The sequence below is a fragment of the Motacilla alba genome, chromosome 18, assembly GCF_015832195.1.
Source record: "Motacilla alba alba isolate MOTALB_02 chromosome 18, Motacilla_alba_V1.0_pri, whole genome shotgun sequence".
In the NCBI taxonomy this organism is placed as follows: domain Eukaryota; kingdom Metazoa; phylum Chordata; class Aves; order Passeriformes; family Motacillidae; genus Motacilla; species Motacilla alba.
The window spans coordinates 5,560,670-5,573,648 of record NC_052033.1 but is presented as its reverse complement, the minus strand read 5'-3'; the positions used below and the strand labels follow the sequence as shown (position 1 = coordinate 5,573,648).

Sequence of the window (12,979 nt, the reverse complement as noted above, 5' to 3'; positions counted from 1 at the left end):
CCAAAGCAGGGACAGGGCACTGCTGGGCAGGGTGTCACCCCAAAGCAGGGACAGCAGGCTGCTGAGCTGAGCTCACGGGTCAAACGGCAACAGCTCAAATCCATCTCCTGCAACAGGCAGCGCCCGGCGGGCAGCAGCAGGCGGGGAAGGAGCGGGAAAGAGCCGGGAAGGAGCCGGGAAGGAGGCGGCAGGAGGAGGCAGGAGGAGGCAGGGAGGACCAGGGCCAAGGCCAGGGCAATGCCTGAGCGCAGATGGATTGAGGAAGACTTAATTACTCATTTTGCCAGCAGCAAAGCCGCCGAGCTGTAATTACAGCGGGCTTAGCTGGAGGCAGGGAGGGACGGGGGGGCTGCATCTCCTCCTCACCAAGGACCAGGATGCCCCCAGAGCCAGGATGCTCGGCTGGATGGGCTCCTGCCGACACCCCCACTCTCCCAGCACTCCAACCCCTGCCCGGCCCCGCAGCACTCGGCTCCCGGCGTCCTTTCACCCGCGCACCGACCGAACCGCAGCCTCCCCATCCCCGCCGGGGCGGGGCCCAGCTCCATCCCACCGCCTGGCACCACACCCCGGTGTCCCTGGCCCCAGACCTGGCACCACACCCCGGTGTCCCTGGCCCCAGACCTGGCACCACACCCCGGTGTCCCCGGTGCCAGACCTGGCACCACATCCCGGTGTCCCTGGCCCCAGACCTGGCACCACATCCCGGTGTCCCTGGTGCCAGACCTGGCCCGAACCCACCTGCGCGGGGCCGCGGCTCTGCTGGGCGGGAGAGGCGGCGCCCAGGTCTTCGTGCATTCGGTCCAGCAGCCAGAGCAGGAACTCGAGCGCGTCGTGCTGAGCATTGCCCCGGAACTGCGAGCTGTGCTTGGAGACGATGTTCTGCAAGACACGGGCGGGGCGGGCGCTGGTGAACGGGCTTCTGTTCAGCACCCACCCCAAAACCATCCCTGCTCCATCCCTGCCACAGCCTCTGCCCTCGTCCTGCCTCTGCAGGGACATCACGGCCACCCCGGGGCCAGCAGAGCAGTGGGGACAGAGACAGAGGCTCTGTGGTGTCCCAGCTTCCAGCGGCCAGGAGGGGACACAGGGGAAGCCGCAATGGAGTCCAGATGGGCAAGTTCAGCCACGGGGACCCTCAGGTCCCACCTGCCCCGGCGCTCCGGCGGCTTCAGCTCCGTGCAGCCCATCCCAGGGCGGGGCTCGGCTTCCCGGGAGCTCCCCCGGGCACTTTGCAAAGTTCAGCGGCAGCAGCACTTTATCGGCAGCACCGAGGAAATGTCACTCGGGCAGGGGACACGTGTCCCTGAGCGTGGGGAGCTGCGATGCCAGGCTGGACGTGCTGTGACGGCCCTGACACCCTGTCCCCTGGCGTGCGCCTGGCAGAGGCGTGACACACTCAGGGACAGAGCCTGAGGCCACCGAATTTGGCTCCTGGGACAACATCCTGCCCCACCCGTGGGCGCAGCGGGCACCAGCTCACGCTCAGGGCTCCGTGGCACGGCCGGGGCTGGGAGCTCACCCGCCCGCAGAGCTCCGGGGACAGCAGCCAGGCCAGAGGGAGGTGACAGCGACAGGGCTGGGGGTGTCTGGCAGGGCAGGGTCCACGGGGAGGATGAGGAAGGGGAGCAGGTGATGGGTGGGAAGGGTGTCAGTGGGGTCGGGGGGCAGGGAAGGGTGTCAGTGGGTTTGGGGGGCTGGGAAGGGTGTCAGTGGATTCAGGGGGCTGGGAAGGGTGTCAGTGGGTTCCAGGTGTCTGGGAAGGGTGTCAGTGGGTTCGGGGGTTTCGGAAGGGTGTCAGTGGGTTCGGGGGCTGGGAAGGGTGTCAGTGGATTCAGGGGGCTGGGAAGGGTGTCAGTGGGTTCGGGGGTTTCGGAAGGGTGTCAGTGGGTTCGGGGGGCTGGGAAGGGTGTCAGTGGGTTCGGGGGGCTGGAGGGAGCTGTGAGCGGGGCGTGCAGGGCGCTGTGAGCCGGGGATGCCGCTGGGGCCGCGGGGCGGGGCCGCTCGGTACCTTGAACTCGGCGGAGAGCTGCGGGGTGTACTCGCGGGTCCAGAGCGCTCGGACCAGGGCCGCCAGCCGGTGCGTGACCTCGGCGCGGGCTCCGCGGGCGCGGTAGCGGCCCAGCGCCAGGCGCTCGGCCAGCGGCGCCGTGTTGCTCAGGCACTGCACCACGGCGTTCATGAAGCAGGTGTTGCCGTGGTTCCGCAGCCCCTGCGCGCCCGGCGGCCGCTCCCCGCCGCCCGCTCCCGCATCGCCCCCCGCCTCGCCCCCCGCCGTCGCCGCCGCCGCCGCCGGGGCCGCCCCGCCGAGCCGCCGCCGCGACCCCCCCCGGAACCCGCCCTCGTCATCCTCGGGGGCGGCGCGGCGGCCCCCGCGCCCCCCGGCCAGGCGCGCCCAGGTGCGGAGCAGCCGCCCGGCCAGGCTGCCCAGCGAGCGCAGCGCCCGCCGCCGCCGCCCGCCCCCCGCCCGCGGCCGCCCCGCCGGGCTCGCCCCGCCGCCCCCCGCCCGCCGCCGCCGCCCGGGGCCGCCGCCCGGCCCCGCCGCGCTCATGGCCGCGGGCGGCCGCCGCCCTGCCCCGGCCCCGCCGGCCCCGGCCCCGCCGCGGCGCGCATGGCCCCGGGCGGGCGCTGGGCGCCGCCGGTGCCGGTGCCGGTGCGGGGCCCGGAGGGGCCGGGCGGGAGGTTTTGTGCGCGGCCGGCTCCTCCCCCGGCCGGGCTGGCTCGGGAGAGGGAGAGGGAGACGGGAGGAGGAGGAGGAGGAAGAGGGAGCGGAGCGGAGGAGGGGGGGAGCGGGGAGGCGCCGCTGGCGGCACGGGCGGCCGTGCCCCGCCTGCCCCGGTGTCCCCGACATCACCCCGGTACCGGGCGCCGCCCGGCTGAGCCAGCCCTCCGCGCCCGCTATCCCGGTATCATCCGTCCCTCTGTCCCCTCCAGGGCCCCGCGGCTCCCCGGCGGTGCCACCCCTGCTGCCCGCAGCATGGCCCCGGGGTGTCACAGCGTCACCGTGGGATGCCCCACTTCTGCCTCCTCTGGGCGCTCTGAGCTGACATAGCGGCACTGTGGTCACCTCCGCGCCCTCCACGCTGAGGTTTGGGGACACGATGACAGTTCCTTCTCACCGAGTCACAAAACGGGGGTTTCCAGTCCAGTGCCGGCAGAGTCCAGAGCCTTTGGCCGCCTCCTGCCACCCCCACACTGTTTGGCACCACACCCTGGCGTCTGTCTGGGGTTCGGGAGCTGGAGCAGGGTAACAGAGGAAGGGTCAGGAGGTGCTGTTGGATGTCACGGTCCCTCCTCCCCGCAGGGCAGGTGTCCCTGGGCCGGGCTGCGAGCTCGGGGGTGGTGACAGGATGGTGACCTCCCAGGGGGATGCCAGGCCGGCAGGCAGCGGTGTGGCGGGCACGGATCGGGCACAGGGCCGTGCCCTGCCCCTGGAGCGATCTCAGGCTAAATGCACCCCGTGCTGCCGATGCTGAGCAGATGGAGGGGGATCAGCCGCCCGTGGGTCCCCAGGGACGCGAGTGGCCCCAGGCTCAGGAGCTGCTTATCCGGAGAGGAGAGAGGATTGAGCCCGGCCGGAGTTTCCTCCCGCCCGCAGCCAGCCCTGACTGGCACGGGCTGTCCCCTGAGAGCCTGGCTGGGGTCAGCCCCTGCCCCTGCCAGCCCCCCGAGGGAGCAGCCGCCTTTAGGGACTGCAGCTCCCACCCGGGGCCACCCCGGGGCCACCCCAGGCACTCAGCCTTTCCTCCTGGGGAGATGGGAAGGGCGATGGAAGCAGCCCTGCGGGGGTGGTCCCTGTGCCCGGGGAGCCACTCGGGGCTGGGGGATGCAGGGCAGGGGCTCAGGGCAGCCCCTGGCCCCGCAGAGCCCACCAGCACCGTGGGGCTCCCAGCTCCCAGGCTGCCCGAGGAAAGCTGCTGGCACCGCCGGGGCCCTCGCTGGCCCAGGCACTCGGGGAAGTCTGGGCTGAGCTGAAATTCCAGCTACAAACCCCCAGGCTCAGAGGTTTGACTGCTGGGCTGGCTCTGCATCCCCTGCTGGAGTCCATTTCTCAGCATCCTCCTGGCCAGAGCTGTGAAGCCCATCATTACAAAGCCAAGGATAAAATGCTCCTTTGGGAAAAGCGCCCTCAATGCCAGGCTCCCTGCTCCCATCCCAAGGTGACGATCCATCCACAGAGCATTCCCTGGGACGCCTGGCAGGCTCCTGGCCCCGCTCCAGCACCGCCCGCTGCAAGCCCCGCTGCAGACCCCAGGAGATGGAAACTGGGATCTGCCCGAGCGCTCGAGGGGCTGCGGGGCCTTTCCTCGCCGCATTCTCTAACGAGGGCAGGTTGTGCTCCCTGCGGCGTGGGAAGAATGGGTTTATCTAGAGCAGCTCCCGGCTCACTGAGGAGAAAAGCACTTGTTGTTTCTCTCTGGCCGCTCTTGGCTGCACGCTCGAGCCCCGAGCATCCCACGCGAGCCGGAGCTGCGGCGCAGGGAGGGAGAGGGAGCCCGGGCAGGGCTCGTGCTGAGCTGAGGGGAGCCAGAAACACAAAGCAACTCCTTAAGGAAGGTGAGGAAAAGCCTAAAGGAGAGCGAGGGGAGTGGAGAGTCCAGAGGCAGCAGCGGAACTGAGAGCTGGGTCAGAGCCTGGTGTTTGTTAGAGGGGGATGGACGGGAAGGGAGAGCTGACAAACACAGCCAAGGGAAAAGGCTCTAAAATGAGAGAGCAAAGCTCAGCCATGCCAAAAACCCCAATCCTGCCAGGATTAGGAAGTTAGGGTAGTGAAAGCATTTTTCCCGGGTCCTGTCAGCTCCCCCAGCTGCTCCCTGTGCAGGAATTCTGACAGCACAGCTCAGCCAATGACTGCAAAGCGAATCGGGGCCTTTCCAAGCACAGGCAGAGGCATCCCGTGCCAGTGCATCCCCCCGGCCTGGCGCAGGCAGAGGTGTCTTTCCCGCAGGTAACTCCAGTTCATTCCAATGTGAGGCACACCGGAGTGAGCCTCAGGAATGCTCACCGTGTGAGTCTGCCTTTCAGGGGCACTGGAGTTGTCATCTTCCCTCTTTTTCAGGTCATTCTGAACGCGATGCCTTCCTATTCAGGCTAAATCAAATATTTATCAACGCTGCAGCATCCGGCACTGCTGGGTTGCGTCAGCGCTTTCTCCCTAAATTGCCTTTTTTGGGATCTCCTGGCTCTCTCCAGCTCCTGCCTCTCAAGCTGCCATTTCCTGCTTCGGCTTCAGAGCAAATGTGGGGTGGGCAGAATCCGAGTGCCAGACACAAGGGAAGGATGGAAACGCTTGGTCCCCGTGATGGAAAATTCCTTGTTGTTACAGGATGGACTGCCCGGGACACCAGACAGCCGGGATGGATATGAAAACACGGAGGGTTTGGGCTGGATTAGGGAGACACGGGGACAGGACAGCCCTGGGCATGGCCATGAGTCCCTGTGCCAGGGAGGCACTTGGATTTCAGGGTAAAATCCTGAATAGATCTGAGCTGGACTGACTCAGGCCCGAGAGAAATCCATTTCCACGCTGCCAAATCATCGTGATAACAATAACAGCAAAAAAAGAGAAACCTTCCTCCCTGCTCGCTGTGCTCTGCCCTGGGACAATGTTTGCTTTCTTTGAGCCTCTCCCGCTCTCTTGGCACGGGCTGGGAACATCTGTGCTGTGGAGTGGAAACGCGCTTTCAACAGCCCCATCCTGCTCCCGGCCCGGGGGCAGCTGGGGGAGCCCGGCCGGGGCTGGCACTGCCCCCGCCCTGCCCCTCCCCGCCTGCAGCAGTTTTCGGGCTCAAGGCAGGCAGAGAAATCCCCCCCTCGGAACCCGTCCCTCCCCAGCTCCGCAGCTCGGATTGAATTATAGATAGCAGAGCGAGTTATTTAGCGCCCCATGAAAGATGCATGGGGCCTGCCTTTTTCGGGAGGCTCTTTGAGGAGGGACAGCATCGAGGAGGGAAACTCTGCCTTTGCAGGGCTCAGGCTGATGAATAGAGCCGGCCATGCTCCGCCGGTCCGCAATGGGGAAGCGGCAGATAGCCCCGAGCTGCAGGAACTCCTGCGCTTTGTCCGCAGCAATTCCACTCGGTTTAATGCATCTGTTCCACCCCTGGCTGCTTCACCGAGCGGGTGTCTGCAGGCTCCTTCCTTCCCTGCGAGCTGGGATCCCGCAGCAGGAGCCGACCCCGGGCGTGGGGAGGGGGAGCTGAGCCGGGATCCCCCAGCGCCGGGCAGGGCTTGTGCCTGGAAACCACCCCGGGCTCTGCCGGGGCTCCGCCGGGCTGGGGCAGCTCAGGGACCTCACCCCGGGGTGTCTCGGGGTAAATAGACACCTCGCAGGGGTGCGAGCAGCGAGCCCCTGCTCAGCCTGGCCCGGCGGGAGCGGCTCGGCTCGCTCGGGGTGTCTGCAGGGATCCAGGGGTCACGGCCGCCCGCAGCGCCCCGGGGCTCCCCGGGGACTCCGGGCTGGAGGGCAGCGCTTATTAGCACGTGTGGCACGGTGACATGTGCCCGCGGGGACAGGGGTGTGCCGGCAGGGACAAGGACATGCAGGGAGGGACAGAGATGTGCAGGGAGGGATGGGAATGTGCTGGGGAACAGGGATGTGCTGGGCAACAGGTCCTGCCAAGCTGAGCACGAGTCTGAAAGGTCACAGAGGCACGCAGAGCCGCAGCCTGGGAGGGAATGTCTCTGTAGGAATGGAGCTCTGGGAGCAGCCACACCAACACGGGACTCTGGCTCTCCAGCGGGTCCTTGGATCCTCCCCCTCCTGCAGTGACAGGTGTGGGGTGACCCGTGGGGACAGAATGGCTCTGCTGAGGCAGCACAGAGCCCTGATCTCCGAAGCCTGCCCCTTCTGCACCTCCAGACTCTGCCCCACGGGGAGCTGGCAGTAGCAGAGCTCCTTGGGACCCCCGGGTGTCTCACAGGCTCCCTGCTCTTTCCCCCACACAGGCACAGAGGTTTTGCCAGCCTGTCCCACATTCCAGCGGCTGGGCCCTGGATCCCAAGCCCAGCCAGCGCTGCTGCAGAGCCTGTGGAACCTGCTGGAGGGTTTGTGGCTCAGAGCACCAGGGCCTCCGGAGGAGGAGAGGATGGAATGACTGGATTCCTGTGCTGAAGCTCCGTGAGTGAGAGCAGGGGATTTTCAGGCAGAGGGAAGAGGATTTGTTCAGTGTTCGGTGGACAGCAGAGGGGCACAGGCCGAAAGGATCCACCTGTGCTGTGCTGTGAGCAGGAAACACTTCAGTGGCACGTGAGGAAAAACAAGCACCGACACCTTTAAATGCCAGTCCCCAGTGCCTTCCAGAGCTGTCAGCGCAGGTGTAGAGATAAATCATCTCCATTAACTAAAACATCTGAGATCCTCGGCACTAAGGGCTGCAGCGTTCCGCTGCATGTTAATTGATGACAGAATTCTCCAGGTCTCACAGCCGGCAAGAGAAATCCTTCCCTTGCATCCCTTCCCGGGCTGCTGCCTGCACTGATCTTTACACAAACAGCACCCGGGAGCTGTTGCTTCTAATCCTGGCTGCGATACTCAGCTAGTGAAAAGCACTTCTGCTGTGGGAATTTGGAGGCTGTTTGAGGAATCAGGGCAGTGCCCGGGAATCTGAGCGTGCCAGGCTGGAGACACCCAGGCACGTCCAGCAGTGGCTGCGCTCTCCAGAGCCGGGTCCCTGAAGACAGCTTTAAATTGCACCCTGCAAGAGAAGCAGCCCAGCACCCCTGAGTTCCTTTGAGAACGTGGGGTTAAAAGCTTGGCTCCAAAGAGCTTCCCAGTCAATGCCAGGAGCTGGAGCTGAATTTTTCCTTAATCAGGAGCAGACAAATTAAAATAAACACAGAAGAATGAATTTACACAACAAGTCATTCATAAAAGGCAGGGCAGAAGGGGGGAGGGAAGAGAGAGGGAGTGAAAGCCAGAGAGCCTCCAAAGGGAGCAGATCCTCCAAAGGGAGCAGATCCTCCACAGGGAGCAGACCCTCCCTCCAACAGGGAGCAGATCCTCCACAGGGAGCAGATCCTCCAAAGGGAGCAGATCCTCCAAAGGGAGCAGACCCTCCCTCCAACAGGGAGCAGATCCTCCACAGGGAGCAGATCCTCCACAGGGAGCAGATCCGAGCCAGGCTGTGCCAGGAGCCTCTGGGGAAGGTGGCAGTGGCAACACATAAGTGTTGTAACAACAGCCAGGGTGATTCTCGAAGTGGGGAATCCTTCATGCCATCCTGAAAGGGACACAAACCCCTGCTCCCCCTGAACGAGTCAGATCCATTTGTTCAGTGCTGTGGGGGCTCTGGGGGGGATCTGGTAAATGCATGACGGGAAGTGCAAAAACAGAGTCCCCTCTAATTGTAAAAGTGTTTTAAAGTTACCTCAGCTGTAAGGAAAAGGATCCCCTGAGAGGAAGGAGCAGCCCCACAGCTCCTGCTCCAGCTGCTTCCCCCAAATCTGGGGAATTCCAGACCAGGCTGGCAGCCCCTGGAATCTGAGAATCCCAGAATGGTTTGAGTTGGAAATTACCTTAGAGCTCATCCAGTGCCACCCCTGCCGCGGGCAGGGATGCCGTGCAGCGTCCCAGGCTGCCCCAAGCCTGTCCAGCCTGGCCTTGGACATTTACAGGGATGGAGAGTCCACAGCCTCTCTGTCCCAGGGCCCCGTCAGCCCTGCAGTGGAATATTTCTTCCTAATTTCTAATCTAAATCTTGCCTCCTGCCTAAGCCTGCTCCTGCTTTCCCTGCAGGCAGGGGAGCACTCAGCTGTCCCTTTGGTTTCGGCAGGGTGGGACAGTCACCGGGGGATTGTGACAGTTGCTCCTTTTCAGCTGAAGCAGAGGCGGTGCCCAGCAGAGCTCAGGGCCTGCAGCAGCAGCCCCCGGGGAGCTGTGGCCAGAAATTGGGCCAGTGACACCAAGGGCCTTCCAAAGGCTCTCGGGCAGCATCCCTTCCGCAGTGAAGCTAAAAGAGCCGCAGCAAAGCATGGATTTAGCTGCAGGCAACGCGGTTCGCGCGGTGATGCCCGGCTGCCCTGGGGAGCTCCCAGAGGAGATGTCACACAAGCGGCATCATGAGAGCCCGGGGCTGGCTGGAGCCTGCGGGCACTGCCGCTCACCCTGGAGCCCGCCAGGATCCCCGAGGAGGGCACTTGGGCACAGCCCTGAGTGCAGGAGAGCACGGCAGAGCTGAACCAGGAGCAGGGCAGGGGGGAGACAGTTCCCTGTGTCCCCTGAGTCCCCTGTGTCCCCTCAGTCCCTTGTGTTCCATAATCCCTATGCTCTCTGTGTTCCCTGTGTCCCCTGCATTCCCTGTGTCCTCTCTGTCCCCTCTGTTCCTTCTATTCCCTGTGTCCCCTGTGTCCTCTGTGTCCCCTCTATTCCCTATGTCCCCTCTATTCCCTGTGTCCCCTGTGTTCCATGATCCCTGTGTTCCCTGTGTCCCATGTCCACTTTGTTCCCTGTGTCCCCTCTGCTCCTTCTGTTCCCTCTATTCCCTGTGTCCTCTGTGTCCCCTGTGTCCCCTGTGTTCCCTCTTTATCTCTGTCCCCTGTGTCCCCCATGCCCCCTGTGTCCCCCGTGTCCCCTGTGTCCCCCGTGTCCCCTGTGTCCCCCATGTCCCCCGTGTCCCCTGTGTCCCCTGTGTCCCCTCTCTCCCCTCTGTCTCCTGTGCCCCCTGTGTCCCCCGTGTCCCCTGTGTCCCCCGTGTCCCCTGTGTCCCCCGTGTCCCCTGTGTTTCCCAAGTGCCTCCTGGAGCCCCTCCAGGCCCTGGCAGGGTCCCTGATCTCTCCCGGGGTCTCTCTCGTCCAGGTGAGCCCCCCCAGCTCTGCCGGCACGGTCCCTCAGAGCTCCCCAGGTGTGATTGCCACTTCAACTCCATCGCTGTCCCCCTGTCCTGCCCGGGCTGTGCCCTGGGTCCCCCGAGCACAGGGAGACCTTGGGGTGGCTCTGGGTGCCCCGGCAGCCCCGCAGCCCCATCAGCGCTCCGTGTGCTGCCAGAGCTCCCGCGGATGAAACGCAGAGGCTGTGTAGGAGGTTAAAAATATCTCCATTCATTATTTACTCCTTGCAGCAAGAACCCGCTGCTTTGAAGTGTGATTACAAATAAAAACACCATCAGGAGCCCCGCCTGCCCACCCCTTCCCCTGCAGGGATATTTGCTCTTTGTCCTGCTCTGATCTCCTGTGAACTCTTCCAGCTCACCTCCTTTAAATATATATTTTAATTTTCTTTCGGTGCAAATCAACCCTTTCTGGAAATGCATTTCCAGCGGCGCGTCCCCCTTTGCCTCGGCAGCCTCGGGGCTGCTCAGCCGTGGCGGGGACCAGAACCAATTCTGCTGTTTATCCCAATTCTGCTGTTTATCCCAGTTCTGCTGTTTATCCCAGCGTTTGCAGAGCTCACAGAAACGCACGTACAGATAATTCCACGTGGGTGGAAAACAAGGAGCATCATCACCACCCCACTGAAGTGTTCTGCCACTCCTTCTCAAAACAGAAACAAAGGAATCTTCAGATCAGCCCCAGGGAATAAACACGCTCTCCGGTATCTGAAGGCACAGTTCCTTTAAGGCTGACCCGAGTTATTTTCAATAAACATCTTTCCCTCCCCCAGCAGATCTGAACCCTTTCTTTAAAGATAAACTCCCCGTGGGGGGCTGCGGATTCCAGGTTTGGAGTTTCACTGGGAGCCAGGGGCTCATAATTCCCAGTGTGAGCAAGGTTTTAGGGATAAAGGGTGATGTTTGCTCACTAAAACACGTCTTTGGAACGCCCCGTCCCGGGCTGGTTGGACTCTGGGAGCAGCCTGGGACAGTGGAAGGTGACACTGGATGGGCTTTGAGGTCCCCTCCAGCCCAAACCATTCTGGGATTGTATTTTTCAGATAAATAACAACAAAGCGCTGAGAGCAATCCCCCGGGGAGGGAGGGACAGTCCCCCCGGGGGCTGCACGGCCCAGCTCCCCTCCAGGGAGGGGAAGCTCCCTCTCGGGACTGGCAGTGCCCATCCCCAGACCCCCTTTGGAGCAGGCAGACCCTGCTGAGCCCAGGGCAGCTCTGCTCTGCTGGGCGCCAGAGGGGGAATTTCCATGCCCAAAACCTGCTGCATTCCCAGGGAAAAGTCCAGAGACGCCTTGTGGAATCACCCAGCTCTGCAGGGGGGCAACAAAACCAACCCTTGGCCCAGGGTTAGCAATTCCAGGGACTAAATTGTGTGGAAACGGGGATGGAAACACGCTTGTTGTGATAAATGCTGTGGGTTTGACTGGAAGAAAACACCTGCAAAACCCCTCCTGTGGCACTGAAGGCTCTGCTCCAGCCGGGACATTAAACCTGGTGCCACGAGGGGCTGGTGACAGGGCAGTGACGAGGAAATGTTGGTGTGTGCAGCAGGTGGGCAGGAAGGGAATCGCTGCACGGAGCTGGGAGAGGGAAATGGGAAGGATGCAAATGGATCTGACAGTGGCGGGAGATAAAAACACCCCGGGACCTTCCTCTGGCTGCAGGGACACGCGGGGCTGTGGATTTCCCATTTGCAGGCTCTGGAGGCTGCGTTTGGTGAGAGAGAGGGAAGAGGGCAGGGAGGAAGGACGGAGAGGAGAAGGAGGGAAAGGTGAGCGTCTGTCTGCTCCAGAATGCTGCCTTTGAGCAGAAATGGCTGCTGCAGGCAGCAGGAGCAGGAGGAGGCTGCAGGCACTGCCCGTTACTCCCACCCCGCGCGTCTCCTCTTCTCCTGCGCCCCAAGTCATCCGCGGACGTTTCTCTCCCCGAGACAGCCCCTGTGGGAGTCGGGAATGGCCGGGACACCTTGAGCCCTTCCTGCCACAGTGTAGCTGCACAGGGAGCCCCCGCAGCCCCTCGTGTGCGAGTGTGGGAATCGCCAGGCCCGGCCCTCCGCGGGACCAGGGCACCCACGGCCCCCCCTGCTCTCCAGGGAAATCAGCTCCGAGCGTCACAAATGTGCTTTTTGTAGCCATTTGTGGTACAAGCCAGCGGCCGATCGTCCCTCGCCTCTGGGGGGGCAGGGGATGACCCGGACCCGCGGGGTGGGATTGTCCCTGCGTTCACTCCCCGCTGCTCGGAGCCACCCCTGGGCTGCTCTGTTTGTGCCAACGCCGGCAGCTGCGTGTCCCAAAGGAGCCCAGGAGGCTGCTCAGGGAGCAGAGCGGAGCCGGGCGGGGCCCTGTGCTGCTCTGAGACACTTCCGTGGTGACAAGGAGCAGAAATGCCCCGAAGGGATGAGCTGATGGACATTCCAGCTCCTTTCAGAGCACACAGGGGCTGAAGTTTCCTTGGATCCCAGTAAAGATCCCTAGTCAAGGGAAAGGGGCAGGGGGTGGCAGGGCTGGGCTGCCCTGGGGCTGAGGGTGAGGGGCTGGGGGGCCCTGGGGCTGTAGGGTGAGGGGCTGTGGGGCTGTGGGGCCATGGAGTGAGGGGTTGGGGGGCTGTGGGGACAGGGGGTGAGGGGATGGGGGCTGTGGGGACAGGGGGTGAGGGGTTGGGGGCTGTGGGGCCATGGGCTGAGGGGCTGGGGGGCTGACCCTCTCCAGGGAAGTGAGAGCAGGTCCCAGATCTCTTCACACCCCATCACACGTCCCCTCCGCCTCCCAGCCCCGCTGCTCCCCCACCGTGTCTTTGTGCTGGACTTGGAATTCTCCGAGAGTTTGGAACTTTATTCAGCAATGGAATAAGGGGCAAGGAGAAAGGAGCCCTTTCAGGGTCCCTTTCAGCATGGCAAAGGCTCGGCAGAGCTCGGGCACCCCCAAACCCCAGCAGGGCTTTGCCATCCCCAGCGGCACTTCCAGCCAGGGACAAGAAGAGTCTGTGCCGGTGCTGGTGGGTCCCGGCCAGTCCTGGACACCCACGGGGGCTGCAGAACCCCCCGGGCAGCCTGAGGGGCTGTTCAGGGCTTGGGCCAGGGGAAGCGGATCTGAGAGCATTTCTGCTGAGCTCTGGAGCTCCGTGTTGGATTTTGCCTGGCCTCAGCATTCCCA

At 63.6% G+C, this 12,979-nt stretch overlaps 1 protein-coding gene across 1 annotated transcript; it reads right to left on the bottom strand.

Moving 5' to 3' along the window:
• Positions 1 to 267: 267 nt before the first annotated feature.
• Positions 268 to 2,446, bottom strand: USP43 (ubiquitin specific peptidase 43; the record flags this gene model as incomplete). Its single annotated transcript, XM_038157577.1, has 3 exons — positions 268 to 303; positions 742 to 882; positions 2,012 to 2,446. Coding segments are annotated over 3 exons (612 nt in total), but the record flags the coding sequence as incomplete, so codon positions are not given.
• Positions 2,447 to 12,979: the final 10,533 nt, after the last annotated feature.